The sequence below is a fragment of the Lathyrus oleraceus genome, chromosome 5 (genome assembly GCF_024323335.1).
Source record: "Lathyrus oleraceus cultivar Zhongwan6 chromosome 5, CAAS_Psat_ZW6_1.0, whole genome shotgun sequence".
NCBI classification, from domain to species: domain Eukaryota; kingdom Viridiplantae; phylum Streptophyta; class Magnoliopsida; order Fabales; family Fabaceae; genus Lathyrus; species Lathyrus oleraceus.
In genome coordinates, this window is record NC_066583.1 from 647,291,904 (window position 1) to 647,312,340 (window position 20,437).

At 39.1% G+C, this 20,437-nt stretch overlaps 1 protein-coding gene across 1 annotated transcript; it reads left to right on the top strand.

The window, feature by feature from the left end:
• The first annotated feature begins 1,544 nt into the window (after positions 1–1,544).
• LOC127087631 (uncharacterized) lies at positions 1,545–13,609 on the top strand. Its single transcript, XM_051028552.1, has 2 exons — positions 1,545–1,812; positions 12,235–13,609. The coding sequence occupies exon 2, from the start codon at positions 12,235–12,237 to the stop codon at positions 13,447–13,449; it is 1,215 nt and encodes a 404-aa protein (XP_050884509.1). The 5' UTR covers positions 1,545–1,812; the 3' UTR covers positions 13,450–13,609.
• The last annotated feature ends 6,828 nt before the right edge of the window (positions 13,610–20,437 follow it).

A 20,437-nucleotide genomic window follows, 5' to 3' on the forward strand; every position in this document is an offset into this window, starting at 1 on the left:
TGGATTTTCTTCTTGTCATACTTCTCTTTTCCCTTCTGAGCATTTTTTTGTCTATCAGAGGTTGAGCTTTCTGACTTCTGACCACCATCAGATCTTCTCCTGGCTTCTGACTGCTTCTGATACCTCCTATCAGAAGTTGCTTTCAGAGCCTGCTGCTCTACTTCCCTTTCAGAAGTTCTCTCAGTCAAACGCAACTCTTGCGCTTCTAGACTGCTCTGCAGCTCTTCAATTCTCATGGTGCTCAGATCTTTGGAATGCTCTATTGCTACCACAATGTAATCAAATTGAGAGGTAAGGGATCTCAATACCTTCTCCATGATTGTTTCTTCAGAAAGAGTTTCTCCACACGCTTTCATCTCATTAGTGATCAGAATCACTCTGGAGATGTATTCAGAAACTTTCTCATTATTCTTCATGTTGAGATTCTCATATTGCTTTCTCAAGGACTGAAGCTTCACCTTCTTCACTGATGCGTCACCACCATAACATCTAACCAGTGTGTCCCACGCAGCCTTCGCTGTCGTTGAATCTGCAATCTTCTCAAACACATTAACATCAACACATTGATGAATGAAGAACAATGCTTTCTGATCCTTCTTCCTTACTTCCTTCTGCGCGTTTTTCTGTTCATCCGTTGCATCTGCTGCTACCGGAACATAACCATCAGTGACAAGATCTAGAACATCTTGAGCACCGAACAGTACACGCATTTGGATCATCCAACGATTCCAGTTTTTACCGTCAAATACTGGAAGTTTGGTGTTCATGTTGCCGTTTCCGTTCATCTTTCTACCTTGCACAATACACTCAGATTTCTCACACAGTGTTTCCCAACCCACAAAATTAAAATTCTGATCAGATTTTGTTCAAGATTCAACACGAATCTAAGAATCAAAATCAAACACACAAGACCTCACGTTCACTCGTGTTTCCCGTGTTTCCCAATGAATCTGAACCGGAGCTCTAGATACCAATTGTTGGTGCAAAGGTAGAATAAATAATGAATGGAAATATTCTATTAAGAGAATGACGGCTACAAAAAAGGATTAAAAGTTACAATGATTGACACCCTATTTATAAGCTTCTAACAAACTTAAATTTGAATCAAATCTAATATTTAAATCTAATATCTAACAAACTTAAATATGAATCAAATCTAATATTTAAATCTAATATCTAACAAACTTAAATATGAATTAAATCTAATAATTAAATCTAATAACAAGGATCGTATGATTGTGTTAGAAATATGAACGGTAAACCCAAATCCTCTTTTCCCCAATTTGAGATTTAAGTGATTTTTGCGTTAAGTTATATTCAATTTATTGTTATTTCTTTTAAGTTGTTTACTAAAATCCATCTCTTTAATTTTTCTAGATATACACCGTTTAGACAATAATTATGTACTTAAAACACAAGGTTTATTTTGAAATCAAACTACAACAAAGTTGCGTTAAATTGACTCTTAAGATACTTGTAAATCATCTTCAAGTATATCATGCTCTCGCATTATTATTTTTATACTTTAAATACCTAGACCAACATTGTGTCTAGACTATTAACCCATTCACTATACATCACAACATCATCTCAATAATAACATTGATTTCAAAACCTGCATGAGCATTGCATTAGAATTACCACTCTGAAGAAATAATTTTTATCAATAAGTTAACACTAACATCAAGGAAGTTCCAATAGTGTGCAATCAGTTGCAAAACTTGATCATTCGTAAATGGTCACACATGGGGAAAAGCACTCTAATAATCGGCAAATCCGGAGAAAATCACTTCACAACTTGATCAATCAGAGGTAAACTCATTCCTCTCAAAATCACACATTTCTTCTAACTTTTGAAGATTCTGTTTTAATATAATAAATATTAATATTGAATTTCTTCTTTTATAGCTTTTTTAAAATTTCAGAAAGCCTAGACAAATATATTTACGATTTTTTGGCTGTTCATTACAAACCTTTGTTGGTAAGTATATGTCAATTTTTTTTATAATGTTACGGATCCTTTTACTTCCTAAGAATTTATTCAAAAGTTACTTTACAAAAAAAAATCTATTGAAAAGTGCATATGAACTACCACTAAAAACAAATTAAATATCAACTTAAGGTGTAAATATCCACTTAAATTATAAATGTTCAGTTTTAATAAAAAAAAATCATAAAAAAAATAGATGTGGATTAGTAATATAGTTAAATTAATGTAATTGGAAAATAGTTTTTACAATTGTTTAATAATGAATAGTGAATTAGTTTAATATTACATAACATATTATATACATTTAAAAGAGATTCTCATGTGATACAAAGATGTAAGAGAAATATATTTTATTTGCAATTAAAAAGAATTAATTTGATTGGTGTGTTAAGTAAAATATCTTGGAAGAGTGAAATATATTATCTCATGAGTCACGAGAGAGTAATAATTAATTCAAGGTCCTTGTTTCCTTTCTATGGTATAGCATAAAATTCAGAGGACAATTGTTTATATAACCTTTTTAATTCACTTGTCATGCGAAATTATTTGTATCAATTCTCTTGTCACATGAAGCTATTTGTATCGTATTCATATTATTGCATAAACAAACACAAAATTGTATTGAAGTATTGTCCTTTATTCAATATCCTATGTGAGTCATTGTCAACATGGAGGTTTATAAATTTTTTGGTAATTAAGCGTAAGACTTTGATTATATTGCTAGTATGGAGTTTTTATTTTGGTGTATAAGGTTAACCGTGTCTGATATATATATATATATATATATATATATATATATATATATATATATATATATATATATATATATATATATATATATATATATATATATATATATATATATATATATATATATATATATATATATATATATATATATATATATATATATATATATATATATATAAATTAGTGGATATTAAAATAATTTATATTTTTGAGCTATTTTATGTATAACTAGTATTTATTTATTTTACTCCCCTCACAATCAATGTTCTCTTTCTGATTAAAAAAAACAAATGTTCTATAACTTTCTCCTTAAATATTTAAATGATTTCTTTAAAACATACTTTAAGTTTTATTAATCAGAATGTAAGATGTGTTCCAATCCAACTCAAGATGTGTTCCAAGCCAACTCAAGTCCGTGCATTTTGACTACGAGGTATTGTTTGTTTTAAGTGTGAAAGTTCATCACAGTTTTGTACTTTTAAAAAGGTGTCTCGTTTGGTTGAGTAGTATGGTTGTTGTATATAAATCATTCTTAGTTTGAATTCTCAAGCAATTTGATGTGATGCTTTTCTTCTCTTTATAGAAGTAATATAAAAGGTTGTCGAATCCACAGAGAATTATAGTCCACTTTACCGCTATCTACCGTTGTTATGTAAATTTAAGGTTAATGAATTTTTTACGATGAGGGAAATTAAAACAGAAAATCAAAAAAGTTTATTTATAAAAATAATTAATAAAAGTGAGATTGAAATATGGCTCGCGTCGATCAATAGTACTCACAGCTATGTAACACCCACATATAATATATGTGTAAAATACATATTATACATAGTGTAAAACTGATACTAAAATACCCAAGCGCCTAGCAGCACAATGTACATATACATACATGCCCAAGAGAAACATAACATGGCACAAAATGTACACAAAAGTGCCCAAAATAAAAATACTAGGAGCTAGATCATTAAACAATGATCCCAAAAATATCTACACAGCGGAAAAAGTCATCCAGTCGTCAGGTAAGCAAGACATCACTTTATCTTGTCCTTACCCTTCCCCTACTCAGAACCACCTGAAAAATAATCAACAACATGAGGTGATATAATAATCTCAGTGGGCTCCCTATCTTATGGGTCCACTCGGCTCTACAAGATTTTCTAATCAATATTCAACTCATATCCAACTCAAGTCAACAAGGGAACAAAGACTTGAGCGATGGGGAAACTAACTCTCAATGTATGGCAACATGCACCTAAATTCTCATAACTCAACCACGATCATTATTCCGATCATGAAACATCAATTCCCGAACAGACTTACGTCTAAGTCACACTCGGTTCATGCATGTTCGTATGATTCGACTTTCGCAGTGGATATCGGGTCATCTATGAGGCTTAATCCCCAGTTCAAGCAACTGTCACCCGTATGGGAATCTAACCCACTTAGGATTGTTAGATACCCAAAAGTGCTTATTTGAGCCATCAATTAAGGGTATCTTTCACTCTATTTCCTTGCTAAATTGTCAAAATCACCTTTGTTTTAGATGAAATGCATTACATTGATAAACAAGCTTGGTGCCTTTGATTTGTGTGTTATTATGCAGGAAGAAGGCATGAAATAATTGAAATTTAAGACACAAGAAAGTTGGCAAAGGAACCAAAGAAAAACAAGCATTCATCATCATGCTCGCTAGGCGAATGCTGTGGCGAAGCCTGCTCGCTAGGCGAGCGCCCATCGAAAAGCTCCAGTAAAATGTCAATAAATTCGCCAGGCGAGCTGATAGCGAAGTTGATAGCGAGTTCGTTCAGTTTTGGTGAAAAGCGCAACCAGCACTCTAAACCCTGTTTCTAGGCGAAGCTCTAGCGAGTCCCCAGCGAGCATTCCAGTAGCAAAACCTCTCAACCTCGCTGGGGCGAAGGTTGGAGCGTGTCCTTCGCTAGGCGAAGGTTTGTTCGCTAGGCGAACATGACAGTTCAACAGACCCTGTTTCTCTGGGCACAGGTGCCTTTGGTGCCACAATTAGACCCTCGCTAGGCGAGCCTTTCTGCTCGCCTAGCGAGCATGACAACCCAGTACTATTCTATAAGTAGCAGGTGCCACTTTTGAGCACCATACCTAGTTTTTACAGCATTTTTCCACTTTTGTACTTTCTTAGAGATATTTTCCAGCATTGTTCTTGGGAGCTTTTATGCCCTAGTTTTCATTTCTCTTCATCTTGTAATCATTTTCTACAAAAAGAAGGTGGATTCCCATCCAACATCGATTATCCGACTTGGATGTTGATCAACCTTCTTCCGAAACTTGCCGACCAAGCTACCATGAAAATGAGTAGCTAAGTCCTCATTTGTCAAGGTTAGATGTAGGTGATTACTAGCTTTGTGTGTAAATGTAAGGATCTTCATGTGTAAACTCTTTAATGGTGAATACATGATGAAAACTTTGTTTCTATTTAAAACTCTTTGTGTTGGTTTATGATCGAGAGATGTTTACCAACTCTTGACCTAGGTTTTCATCCAAACTTGTTTGTTAGCTAGAGATAGTAATGAATGATTTTTTTCACTATAAGGTTGAACCAAAAAGTTGTCATTTTGATAGATTGTGTTCGAGAGAAACAATGGATCAAAATGGGAAAACTCACAATGTGTGTTCGAGAGAAACATATTGGGAGGACTTTGTGAAATGATTTATCATCTAAAGGAGTTTATAAGATTGTTGACCGAACAAATACATGCAAGGTGATCATCGAACCCTAACTTTGGCAATATTTCTCATTTATTCAAACCATAACTTTTACCGCAATTTATTACCTTTTTATGCAAGATAACGTGACAACCAACCAAAACCTTATTGTTACATTGAGCTAGAATTAATACAACCATCGAACGGCGGTGATATCTTACAATCCCTGTGGATACGATAACAAAAACCCGACACGTAAATTTACAACTAACAAAATGGCGCCGTTGCCGGGGATTGTAAATTGATATTGCGAGCATCGCAATGGTTGTTTAAGTTTTAGCTTGTGAATTTTTGACTTGTGCTTGTAATCTGTTTGGTTTAGTGTGCAGCTTACGTTTTATGCGAGGGCAAATCCCTGTGGACGAACTTCTTTTTGATCCTGAGATCGAGAGAACCGCAAGGAGGCTCAATAGCAAAACGAGACGTAGGAGGCAACAGGCTAGACAACGCCAAGAGCAAGGAGAAAGTTCTTCAACCACAAATCCACCACCATTCATACCAAACATGGAGCCACAACCACCACCACCTATTTCTACTCCATGCATCAATAGTCCAAGGAACACCGCTCAGTTTGCCAACCACACAGGAAGGCAAGCTGAGATGAAAACGGGAACTCTAAATTTATTATATGGAAGTCCATTCACCGGAATGGACCATGAAGACCCATTTGCTTTTCTCACAAAATTTTATGAGATAGCATTGGCTGCCGGAGTGGATCAGGCTCAGGAGCTTCCGTTGTTCAGACGATTATTTCCCCACGCTTTGCTCGGTAAAGCAAAGGATTGGTACCTAGATCAAACACCAGCCGTAATGACAGACTGGAACGTGTTAGAAGAGAAATTCATCGAAATATTCTTCTCCCATAACCGGTTCATGGAATCCAAGACGGCCATCTCGGTGTTTTCACAAGGAACCAGTGAATCATTAAATGAAGCGTGGGAAAGATTCAAGTCCATGCTTCGGAAATGTAAAAGGCATGGATTTGATGAAATGACTCAAATCCATATCTTCAAAAATGGACTTCAACCAAACTGCAAAACGTTGTTGGATGCTACCTCGGGTGGCTCTTTATTGTCAAAAAGTGCCGAAGAAGCCACAAACATCATAAATCGAATGGCTTTAAATGATCTTCAGAGTCAAAGTCGAGGAAATTCTTTGAAGAAGGCGGGAGTGTTTGAGCTAGGGACGAACGATGCCATCCTTGCCCAAAACAAGCTCATCTCACAACAAGTGGAACTCTTAACGCAACAAATCAAAGAGTTAAGAGAACCGTCAAAAGCTAAACAAATAGCTTGTTGTGAACTTTGTAAAGGTGAACATGACACCGGATTTTGTCCACCTCCCGGTTTTGACGAAGTAAACTACATGGCCAATCAACGGGACTATCAACCGAGACAACAACAACAACAACCTTATCAATCGCACCCTCAAAATCAACAACAACAATTCCAAGGGAACCAAGGGTTCCAACCTAGAAGCAACTATTATCATAACCAAGGTTATGGAGGTGGTTCTTCTAGCCGTTAAAACCCTCCCCAAAATCCGTATCAACCTCAACAACCGTCGGTCGTCAATTCTAAATTGGAAGAGACATTGACGCAATTCATGCAAATGTCAATGGCCAATCAAAAGAGCAATGACACGGCCATCAAAAATCTCGAGACTCAAGTTGGGCAACTCGCCAAGCAACTCGCGGAACAACAAACCGGTCCTTCCTTTTCGGCAAACACGCAAACAAATCCTAAGGAGCATTGTATAGCGATCATGACGAGAAGTGGGAGGGAGTTAGGTAGTGAGAATAAAAAAAGAGTTGAGAGTGAACAAAGAGAGAAAGAGAAAGAAATTGAGGAGGAAATATTGGAGGAAAATGTTGATGGTGAAGTAGGAGTGTGGAGTGATGAGGAAGAAGTTGAAAAGAATACAAATAATGGTGAAGTTGAAACGAAAAAAGGTGTGGAGATTGAGAAAAATACAAGTGATGAGGTAATAGGGGAGGTAGTGAAAAAGCCTAGATGGAAGAGTGCTAGAGTTGCGAAGGGAAAGGAGGTAGTGAGCGCTACTCCAATCCAAAACCTTCCTTATCCTCATGCCCCGTCCAAAAGGGAGAATGAACGGCATTACGCCCGGTTCATGGATATTTTTAAACAGTTGCAAATCAACATTCCGTTTGCCGAAGCCTTAGAGCAAATGCCCAAGTATGCCAAGTTCATGAAGGACATACTAACAAAAAAGCGGAGGTATACGGAACCGGAGACCATCGTCCTTGATGCGAGCTGTAGTGCCATTATTCAAAGGACGCTTCCTAAGAAAGAGGTTGATCCGGGAAGAGTTACATTGCCAGTTAAAATTGGTGACGTGTATGTCGGGAAAGGACTTATTGACTTGGGGTCAAGCATTAATCTTATACCTTTGTCAATTATCAAGAGACTTGACAACATTGAGATTAAGTCCATCCGAATGACGTTGCAATTGGCGGATAAGTCGACGACCCATCCTCATGGCGTAGCCCAAGATGTTTTGGTGAAGGTCGACAAATTCTTTTTCCCGGTCGATTTTATAGTTATTGATATGGAGGAAGATGATGATGCTCCGCTTATCCTGGGCCGACCGTTCATGAAGACCGCGCGAATGATGATAGATGTTGATGACGGTTTAATGAAGGTGAGAGTTCAAAATGAGGAAGTGACATTCGATCTATTCGAGGCAATGAAGCATTCAAAAGATAGAAATGATAGCTTCCGCATCGATGTGATCGAAGACGCTATTATGGAGGTTTCAAAGCATATTCATGAGATATTTCCTATGGAGTTAGCTCTTGACGACTCATTGGAGGTTTTCACTGTTGAAGAAGATCTAGCTCTTGAGGAATGCTTAAAGGAACTAGATAGTTTAGACGACCTACAACCATGGGAAGTAGAGGAGGAAAACTTGAAGAAGGAGGTTATTGACGAAAAAGCGCCAATTGAATTGAAAGTGCTACCCTCTACTTTGAAATATGTATTCCTAGATGAGACCGAGGCAAAGCCGGTCATCATAAGCAACCTTTTGACAAATGAAGAAGAAGCCCGTCTAATCATTGTGCTAAAAACAAATCAAGAAGCCATGGGTTGGACTCTTTCCGATCTAAAAGGAATTAGTCCATCCTATTGTATGCACAAGATTTTGATGGAAGAGGATTTCAAGCCGGTAGCTCAACCACAACGCCGCTTAAATCCTACCATGAAGGAGGTTGTTCGAAAGGAGGTTGTAAAGCTATTGGATGCGGGAATGATTTACCCGATCTCGGATAGTCCATGGGTTAGTCCCGTGCACGTTGTTCCAAAGAAGGGGGGGATTACCGTGATCCGGAATGACAAGGATGAATTGATCCCCACTAAAGTTGCAACGGGGTGGAGAATGTGTATTGATTATAGGCGGTTGAATACCGCGACTCGAAAGGACCATTTTCCACTCCCATTTATGGATCAAATGCTCGAAAGACTATCGGGCCAACAATACTATTGTTTTTTGGACGGCTACTCCGGGTACAATCAAATTGCGGTTGACCCGGCCGATCATGAGAAGACGGCCTTCACGTGTCCGTTTGGAGTGTTCGCATACCGAAAAATGCCCTTTGGGCTGTGCAATGCACCGACGACTTTCCAACGATGTGTGCAAGCCATTTTTGCCGATCTGATAGAGAAAACAATGGAAGTCTTCATGGATGACTTCTCGGTATTTGGTGGGTCTTTTAGTCAATGCTTGGCGAACTTGAAGACGGTGTTGGAGAGATGTGTGAAGACCAATTTGGTGCTTAATTGGGAGAAGTGTCACTTCATGGTGACCGAGGGGATCGTGCTAGGCCACAAAGTCTCTAGAAGGGGGCTTGAAGTGGATAGAGCTAAGGTTGAAGTGATTGAAAAATTACCCCCTCCGGTGAATGTGAAGGGCATCTGAAGCTTTTTGGGGCACGCGGGGTTCTACCGGCGCTTTATCAAGGACTTCTCAAAGGTGGCTAAGCCTTTGAGCAATTTGCTCGCCAAGGACCAGGTATTTCTCTTCACCGAAGATTGTTTGCAAGCTTTTGAGGCTTTAAAAGAAAAATTGGTTACCGCTCCAATAATAGTCGCTCCCGATTGGAATGAAAATTTTGAACTAATGTGTGATGCGAGTAACTATGCTGTTGGAGCGGTACTTGGCCAAAGAAAAGACAAAACTTTTCATGCGATACATTATGCGAGTAAGGTTCTTAACGAGGCTCAAATAAATTATGCCACAACGGAAAAAGAACTACTTGCAATAGTGTATGCGCTAGAAAAGTTTAGGTCTTATCTTATAGGGTCTAAAGTCGTTGTGTATACCGACCACGCGGCGATTAAATATCTGCTAATCAAACCGGATTCGAAGCAAAGGCTCATCCGTTGGATCCTCTTGTTACAAGAATTTGATGTGGAAATAAAAGACAAGAAAGGGTCGGAAAACTTGGTAGAGGATCATTTATCCCGCTTAGTGAATGTGGAGGTTACCGCATCTGAAAAGGAAATCCGGGAAGAATTTCCTGATGAAAAACTGTTTAAGGTTCAAGTTAGGCCGTGGTTTGCAGACTTTGCAAACCACAAGGCTAGTGGTTTTGTGCCTTCCGACCTAACTTCGAACCAAAAAAGGAAGTTCCTTTCGGATGCGAAGTATTATGTTTGGGATGACCCATACTTGTTTAAGTTGGGTAGTGATAACCTATTAAGGAGATGCGTAACTGGAGATGAAGCCCAGAGCATCCTTTGGCATTGTCACAACTCGCCTTACGGCGGACATTATAATGGGGTTAGAACGGCCACTAAAATTCTTCAATCGGGATTTTATTGGCCCACTATTTTCAAAGACGCACATACCCATGCGCAAAGTTGTGACAGTTGCCAAAGAAGCGGTGGGATAGGTAAGAGAGATGAAATGCCTCTCCAAAATATCCAAGAAGTGGAAGTATTTGATTGTTGGGGCATAGATTTCGTAGAACCTTTCCCACCCTCTTATGGGAACGAGTACATGCTTGTTGCTGTCGATTATGTCTCTAAGTGGGTTGAGGCGATTGCCTCACCTCGGGCGGATGCCAAAACGGTGATAATTTTTTTGAAGAAAAACATCTTTTCCCGTTTCGGAACCCCCCGAGTGTTGATAAGTGACGGAGGGTCACACTTTTGTAATGCACCTTTGGAAACTATTTTAAAACATTACGGTGTATCGCATGGGGTGACAACTCCGTATCACCCACAGGCTAACGGGCAAGTTGAGGTCTCTAATCGTGAGATTAAGAGAATCCTCGAAAAAACCGTGTCTAATTCAAAAAAAGAGTGGTCCCAAAAATTGGACGAAGCATTATGGGCCTACCGTACGGCCTTTAAAGCTCCAATTGGCCTAACTCCCTTTCAATTGGTATTTGGTAAAACCTGCCACTTGCCGGTTGAATTGGAGCACAAGGCCTTGTGGGCCCTAAAGTTTTTAAATTTTGAAAATGAGTTGGCCGGTGATAAAAGGAAAGTGCAACTACTTGAGTTGGAGGAGATGCGCAATGCCGCATACCACTCAAGTTGGTTGTACAAGGAAAAGGCAAAAAAGTATCACGACAAGAAGCTCCGTAGCAAAGAATTTGTGCCCGGACAATTGGTCTTATTGTTTAACTTCCGGTTGAAATTGTTTCCCGGGAAGTTGAAATCAAAATGGTCCGGGCCATTTCGGGTGAAAGATGTGAAGGAGTACGGGGCTATTGTTATTGAAGACATAGACAAGAAAGATAGTTGGACCGTGAATGGCCAACGATTGAAAGTTTATCTCGGCGGTCATGTGGATCGCGAGAGCTGTGCTTTGCCGCTTGATGCTCCTCTGTGAGCATCGCACCGTCGAGCTTAGCCGACGTTAAACAAGCGCTAGTTGGGAGGCACCCCAACATTGTAAGTATTTACTGTTTTTGTGTTGTGTTGTGTTGGGTTTCTTTGTGCTTAAACCATGTTGTATGAACATGAACTGCTGCCTTTGAAAAGGCAATTGCTGTCATGCTCGCTTGCTGTTCGCTAGGCGAGGCAGTAGCGAGCTGATTCGCTAGCTGCTCGCTAGGCGAAGCAGCAGCGAGCGCTGCATGACAGCACTTATTTAAAAACTCAGCAGGGCACTCATTTTTGCCCTAACACAACTTTGTTGTCTTGCAACCCTGCTGAGGACATTTTTTTTACAAGAGCTCTCCACACTCTCTCATTTGCATCTCTCTCACTAACACTCTCTTCCTACTCGGTCGATTGCAAATCCTACTCACTTCACATTTTCAACCTATCACTGTAACTAAGGTTTGCCCTACTACATTTTCTTTTTGTTTGAACTTTATATTTCCAATTTGAATTGCAATTAGGATGAGTGGAGTATGGGAAATATTAGGCTTGCATGTGGTAATTTAGGTTTTGCAAATTGGGATTTTAGGCTTTAGAATTGGGGATTTTAGGTTTTGAATGCAAATATGTAATCCCCAATAGCATAGAACGGTTATTTACTTGATATATCATTAGGTTCTGATGTTGGAACCATTTGAGTATGGGTTTTGGGGGAGAATCTCTGAACATGCTGAAAAACCCCAAAACCCGTAAGGTTCGCTAGCACTCGCTAGGCGAACCTGGGGCGAGCGTTCGCTGCCACTTCGCTAGGCGAAGCAGCAGCGAGCATGTCAGTCTTTTGAATATTGCTTTGATGTCTAATCTGTTTGTTTGGTGTGTGTTGTTTCCTCTCATATTTTGCAGATGGAGTTAAGGTCTGGAGCGGCTAAGAAAAGAAAGGGAGCGACTACTTCCCGGACTGTGCCTATCCAGTTTGACCAAGATAAGTTTGTCGGCCCGAAGCAGACCGCCAGATACATTTCTCTGGAGAAGCGGAAAATTCTTCCAGAGAAGCGATTCCTGATCAACCCACAGGGCACTAACAGAAATTTTGCCGGGTTGATTGACGCGAAGAAATGGGATCAGTTGATTAATCCTTTGGAACATTATGACATAGCAACAGTGCGGGAATTTTATGCTAACGCACTGCCCGATGACGACGAGCCCTTTACTTGGGTATCTAAAGTGGACGGGCGTCCAATTGCATTTGATCGGGATGCCATCAACCGAATCCTTGGGGAACCGCTCCAGCTGGGAGCTGAAGAGAGAGACCAATACCACACTGACCTACGGCTTCACCGTGATGTTGAAGCAATTTCTGCCGCCCTGCTTTTACCAGGGAAATCTGTTGAGCTGAACCCATCTGGGGTTCCAATGAGGTATCACAGGGAGGACATGACTCCCATGGCTCAACTGATACTGCTTTTGGTTTTAACCAACATCCAGCCTAAATCCCACACCTCTACAGTGCCGATCCCAGTGGCACATTTGGTCCATTCTATCCTCACCAACGTCCAGATCGATGTGGCGAGGATCATCGCAAATGAGCTGAAGTCCGTGATCGAGAGCGGGCTAAAGTCGGGGGCTCGTGTTAATTGTCCTTTAGCTTTCCCGTGCTTGATCATGAGTTTGTGCATTCAGGCAAGGGTGAGACTTCCGTCTCGGGGTCAGGTAAGGATCCCGTCACCTATCGATGACCGGTATGTGGCCAAATATTGTAGAGCGAAGAATGCTAGAGGCAGTGCTGCTACAGAGAGTACCCGGGCTTCTGATGGTCCTGGTACTTCTACTCCTAGACTAGATCCATACGTCCAAGTTGTGTGCAATTACAGTTTGGAATGGATGGCGACATCCCAGAGAGCCATGTTAGATATGCACGACTCTATGCAGCGGTTACAGCTGCAGGGAAGTGGTGCTCATGCTTTGATGACACGTGAGCAGTTTCTGCTTAACGCCAACTGGCCTGTGGACACGCCAGTGTATAGTGAGGGGGTGGGCGCTGATGCTGATGATGGTGATGATGATGATGTTGATGATGAGGCTACCGGTTCTGATGCCGGTAGCGAGGAGGAGTCCTGAGCCCTTAGAGGGTTAAGTTTTTGTACTTTTCAGTTTTTATGTTATTTTTATTTGTATTTTCGGATTTTGTATCTTGACTTTGGTGTTGTACTATTGGGGTGTTTTGTCCCCCATGAACAAATTTATATTTTCAGTTAATGTTATTTATTTCTGTTTTTAATTTTGTTTGTTTAATAAATTTTTGGGTGATTAAGTGGCAAACCTTCTAGATTGGTTGCTCCTCAAGAAGTACCCAATGAAGGTGCATCCGAGCTTGGATGGCAATGATAAGAATAAACAAGTGAATGAGGCTAAGGTACATGGTTACCTTCGGCTAGAATGTTAGAATACATTAGGAACTTTACTCTTTTTGGTAAATTGAATATTGTCTTTTTGCAACATAATTGAATGAATGTTTCATCTAGGACTTAAAACCACAAATTGTGAGGAAACCTCCATTGTACATGTAAATGCTGGATTCTAATAAATTTTGTTGATTCATGTGATTCATGCTTTGTCTTTTATTATTGTGAAATTGTGGAAGCAATTAGAAATGATCAAGGCACTTGTTTTCTTTCGAGCACAACTACATCCAAAAACAACTTACCTTTGAGCAGAGAGAGTATTTGCTAACCCCTTTGAGCTTAAACACTTGAATCTCGGCTTGAAATAAAGCGAGATCTCAAAAATCTTTTTTTTACAACCCGGAAAATCTTGATTATTGTTCTTTTGCCGTAAAAAGTTAAGAGCATTCACTTAGGGTGAGGAAGAAATAAGTTGGGGAGAACGAAAAAGAATCGGTAAGTACCACAACTCTTGAAAAAGAAAAGAAAAACCGAGCAAGCATAAAAAAAATATATGTATAGAAAATATAGAAAAGAAACATCTGTTTTGTATATTTGATGTGAAAGAAAAGAACAAAAATAGAAAGAATGAAAATGAATGCTTGCTTGGAAGAAAAATAGTGAAAAATAAAATTTGAGTTGTGAAATATGTGTTGTGAAGGTTTCAAATAAGAAACAAATGAAACAAAGTCGAGATGTGTGAATAATACTGTGAATGTCTCTTTTGCATCGGCACTTTCGTTTCAATGGCCTTAGAAATGACCCTTGTTTGTTAACCTAACCAAGCTTCAACCGAAAAGCCCTTAGTGATCTTTATGCTTCCACAGTACCATTTATAATTGTTAGACATTGTATGAATCTATTTGATTTCTTCATTGTTTGTTAGAGAGTGAGATTATTCCCGCGGTTGCAAACACGTAAAATCTTCATTCCTTATTCGAAGAGGAGAGATAGGATGATTCATTCAGAATAGTATTGTTGTAGATAGATAAATATTTTGCATTGCTATTTAAGTTTTAGTTCTTGTGTATTATTTTATTCGAACCGTTGGAAACTTGTATATGCTGATTTCGCTTGTGTTTGAGCCGTTTATCCAACTTCGGAGAAACCATTCTCTTAAAGCAAATCCTCTTGTCCTTCAAGAGGCATACTTTGCTTGAGGACAAGCAAGAATCTAGTTGGGGAGAGTTGTTAGATACCCAAAAGTGCTTATTTGAGCCATCAATTAAGGGTATCTTTCACTCTATTTCCTTGCTAAATTGTCAAAATCACCTTTGTTTTAGATGAAATGCATTACATTGATAAACAAGCTTGGTGCCTTTGATTTGTGTGTTATTGTGCAGGAAGAAGGCATGAAATAATTGAAATTTAAGACACAAGAAAGTTGGCAAAGGAACCAAAGAAAAACAAGCATTCATCATCATGCTCGCTAGGCGAATGCTGTGGCGAAGCCTGCTCGCTAGGCGAGTGCCCATCGAAAAGCTCCAGTAAAATGTCAATAAATTCGCCAGGCGAGCTGATAGCGAAGGTGGTAGCGAGTTCGTTCAGTTTTGGTGAAAAGCGCAGCCAGCACTCACTCGCTAGGCGAAGCTCTAGCGAGTCCCCAGCGAGCATTCCAGTAGCAAAACCTCTCAACCTCGCTGGGGCGAAGGTTGGAGCGTGTCCTTCGCTAGGCGAAGGTTTGTTCGCTAGGCGAACATGACAGTTCAACAGACCCTGTTTCTCTGGGCACAGGTGCCTTTGGTGCCACAGTTAGACCCTCGCTAGGCGAGCCTTTCTGCTCGCCTAGCGAGCATGACAGCCCAGTACTACTCTATAAGTAGCAGGTGCCACTTTTGAGCACCATACCTAGTTTTTACAGCATTTTTCCACTTTTGTACTTTCTTAGAGATATTTTCCAGCATTGTTCTTGGGAGCTTTTATGCCCTAGTTTTCATTTCTCTTCATCTTGTAATCATTTTCTACAAAAAGAAGGTGGATTCCCATCCAACATCGATTATCTTACTTGGATGTTGATCAACCTTCTTCCGAAACTTGCCGACCAAGCTACCATGAAAATGAGTAGCTAAGTCCTCATTTGTCAAGGTTAGATGTAGGTGATTACTAGCTTTGTGTGTAAATGTAAGGATCTTCATGTGTAAACTCTTTAATGGTGAATACATGATGAAAAATTTGTTTCTATTTAAAACTCTTTGTGTTGGTTTATGATCGAGAGATGTTTACCAACTCTTGACCTAGGTTTTCATCCAAACTTGTTTGTTAGTTAGAGATAGTAATGAATGATTTTGTTCACTATAAGGTTGAACCAAAAAGTTGTCATTTTGATAGATTGTGTTCGAGAGAAACAATGGATCAAAATGGGAAAACTCACAATGTGTGTTCGAGAGAAACATATTGGGAGGACTTTGTGAAATGATTTATCATCTAAAGGAGTTTATAAGATTGTTGACCGAACAAATACATGCAAGGTGATCACCGAACCCTAACTTTGGCAATATTTATCATTTATTCAAACCATAACTTTTACCGCAATTTATTACCTTTTTATGCAAGATAACGTGACAACCAACCAAAACCTTATTGTTACATTGAGCTAGAATTAATACAATCATCGAACGTCGGTGATATCTTACAATCCCTGTGGATACGATAACAAAAACCCGACACGTAAATTTACAACTAACAAGGATCTCTTTCCCCATATGGGAATCCAACCCATTTAGGTGTCCACCTTTCCCCCACGCCCGTCGTGGTTAAGGCTCAAACCCAATTGAGGCTCGAATCATCGGTCTCACATCCCAATGCTTACACATCTAAGCATACCAAATAGAGATGTGCACCGTCACAGAAAATACACATTCTGAATACATGATCGATTTCACAAACCATTGGTTCCATGAACCATAACAAAATCTGTGAATCACAGGTGACTTCATTCACCACAATACACAAATAATAACCTGGCATGTTCCATACAATGTGTCTCATTCTCAATCATGGCAACAATTCATCCACGACCTCCACATAAGCATCGTACGAATGAATACCGTATTCTCATATTATCTAGGTTATAAACCTAACTCATGACCTAATTTCAATCATAGGTTAACTCACTAGATTCATCATGTAATTTTCACCATTAGTATGTATTCAACATAAGCATAGCATCACAATTGATTAATGGTTGGAAGAATGCATTTAGAAACACTTAAGAAATGGATTTTGAAGTTTTTAACATAAGTCAATCGATTGGTTGGGGAAGCCTAATCGATTGGTTCCTCTCACATTTCTGTTTTTCAAAGTTTGTTGAGGATCAATCGATTGGCTCACTAAAATTTTCCACTGTTCATATACAAAAAGTTTGTGCAATCGATTGTAATGCAGTATCAATCGATTGGTCCTGCTAAAATTACATTTTTTCTGCAGAACAAAGGGTTGTCAATTGATTGATGACAGGGACCAATCAATTGGTCCACTCATATTTTCAAATTTCCACTTCACAAACACCATTTCCTTTGTTATTTCATTTCTAACACACCATCCATTTCTTCTTCCACCATAACTCATCATATTACATGCTCATATACACATGTATAACAAGAATTCCAAGTTCATAACCACAAGGATTTCAACATCATAAACACAACCAATCATTTAACCACAACCATAACAAATCATGTTATCGTAACAATCATAAGGACACATAAAGGCACATGTTCATGGAAATCAACAAGAGCAAGAAAATATTCATCATATAACATGAATTTTCATGATTTGCTATAATTCTACAACCCTGATCCTCTAGAAATCTAGGGTTTCTAAATAGAACCCACCCCAAGAAATTGAAGAAGAGAAGTTGTGGAAGATGAGATGAGGATGAAGATGATGGTGTTGGTTCCAAGCTTTTTCCTTCTTCTTCTTCTTCTTCTTCTTTTCCACTAGCTTGTTTTCTCTTCTTCTACCTTTCCCTTGAACTACTTATTTTCACACTAACCTTTCTGATACATAGAGAAAATGAAGTGGCTTATGGTAGGTGATATATGGTAATAACATGTGGTGGTGAGTGAGTCAAAGATCATAAGCAAAGTGCCATGAGAAATATGTGGTAAGAAAGTGGTTACTAGTAGCAACAAATATCTCAAGTGGCACTAAACTTGTCATATTTGTTCCACCAGAGCTATTGACCCATTATTAGTGTTACCAAAATGTCATAATTAATAAAAGGTCAGTCCTAATTAATATTAATTAAGTCAACCTGAACTCACTATTTACTCTATTTATCCCAATTGGCAACTTTTAGAGCACATAGGAACTCAGTTGATCTCAATTAATAGGAATTTAGGTATTTAAGGAAATACAGGGTATTACATCCTCCTCCCCTTAAATAAAAATTCGTCCTCGAATTTAAATATTACCTGGAAGAGATGAGGGTAAGCTTCTCGCATTTATGACTCCATTTCCCAGGTAGCATCGCCTGGATGTGATTCGTCCCGTTGAACCTTAACAAGAGGAATTTCCTTATTCCTTAATACCTTAACTTCTCGTCATGCAATGTGACTTGGTAGAGTTTGAAAGCCAGATCTGCTTTTACTTCTATTGAATTTGGAAGAATAGAGTGAAGAGAATCTGGATTGAACTTTCGAAGTTGGGATACGTGAAAAACATCATGCATTTTTTATAGAGAAGGTGGTAAAGCTAGTTTGTAGGCTACTTCTCCAATCCTCTCTATAATCTGGTATGGCCCTATGTATCTCGGACTTAGCTTCCGTGACTTAAATGGTCCTTATTCTCAACCTCGGAGTCACCTTCAAAAATAAATGGTCACCTTCATCAAATTCCAATGGTCTTCTCCTGTGATCCGCATAGCTCTTTTTGCGATCTTGTGCTTTCTTCATCTTATCACGGACCATCCTTATCTTTTCAGTGGTCTCTTGAATAATCTCCGGTCCTAAGATCTTTTCTTCACCAACTTCCGTCTAACATAAAGGTGATCTACATTTCCTTCTATACAAGCCTTCATAAGGAGCCATCCCAATACTTGCATGATATATGTCATACCCCAAAATTTGCCCGATAATCTTGCAAGACAGCTTTCAAGGCACTCTAACTCATTTTTCAAGGCATTGATCTTAAAGGAACAAAGACCCAGCTCACAGGTGGCCAAACCGAGGAAATGACTCAAATTGGCATGCTCGCTAGGCGAGCAAATCTTTCGCCTAGCGAACCCTTCGCTACGCAACTCGCCTAGCGAAGCTTACGAATACCAGAAAATTCTGGGCTTCATTCTGAGCCCATCAGATCACAAAAATTATTATAAATAGCATAGCTTCATTCAGAAGAAGGACACAAAAATGGACGGACAGAAACCCTAGCAAGGAAACCCTCACAGAAGCAACACAGCAAACCCTGGAGGCTAACCCAAAGAATTCAGAGCAACCCTAAAGGAAACCCTGAAGTAAACTCATCTGCACCAAGGTTATCTCCGCCCAATTCAATCCGGCGCCAACCCTAAGAGTGACTGGCCAATTCCAGGTTGCAATTCAATTGCAAACAGGTTTGCATTACTATTACCGCTTTATGTTCTTAATTTGCATATGGCATTATGATTGAATTTATAAAAATATCTTAAGTTTTGCATGTGAATTTAAGTATGTATGAATATCTTGAACGTTTAACCATGTAATTTCTGTGATGGATGCCATAGGGTTTGGAGCTTGCTGAAACTGTACTGCTGTTAAGTTCAAAACCCGCAGCCGTTCGCTAGCATATCGCTAAGCGAACATGTAGCGAGTGTTCGCTAAGCCTTCGCTAGGCGAGGCAGTAGCGAACATGACAGTCGCTGTTTTTCGTTCTGTTTTGATCTTTGCTCATCTGACCTGTTTTATTATAACCATGCTTTGTTTACCTGATACTATTACTGCTTTGGTGCAACTCTTGATTGCACCCCATTTGGTGTTCTGACCTGTTTGCGGAATTTTATAAGGGCTCACATACTCCCGAAGAAGGTAGCTTGCTAGGTATTCCACTTTATTTGTGGGATACCCTTATGGAGATTCATCCTAATTATCTAATTGATTTTAATGTGGAGATTCATCCTAATTACCTAATTGATTATAAAATATTGCCTTTGAATATGTGATCTTGGACCTCTCTTTGTTGCCTTACGGTATTACGGTATTACGGTCATGTCCCGCGAATGTGGGGATACACTTAGCAAAGACCCTTCGATTAAATCATCATGTCCCTATAAGATAAATCATAGTCCCTCGGATGTTGCCTGCGAATATATGATTTCGTCCCTCGATGACCCTTCGTTGTAGCCTACGGTTAAATGATGATTGTCCCTTCGAATGCTAAGGTATCCTTGCAAAGGTTGCCTTCAATGACCAATCGATGACCCTACGATGTCCCTTTACATCCAAAGGATAAAACTACTTACTTCTCAATAGTAAGGACAGTTTTACCCTCATAAGGATAGGAAATGCCCAATAAAGACCTTGGGTAGGTATAACTCTTAAATGCTGACTCACAATTTTAAAATACTTTCCACACCTCACCCTTTTCAAAACATCTATTAGAAAATCACCACTTGGTATACATTCGTACTAGAATCATTGCCAAGTTATATTTTTCTAACCCGCTTTCAAAATTGAACGAGATAAACA

What these genes read in the sequence shown, in the direction of transcription:
- LOC127087631 (XM_051028552.1), top strand. Translation starts at nt 12,235, where the DNA reads ATGGAGTTAAGGTCTGGAGCGGCTAAGAAAAGAAAGGGAGCGACTACT.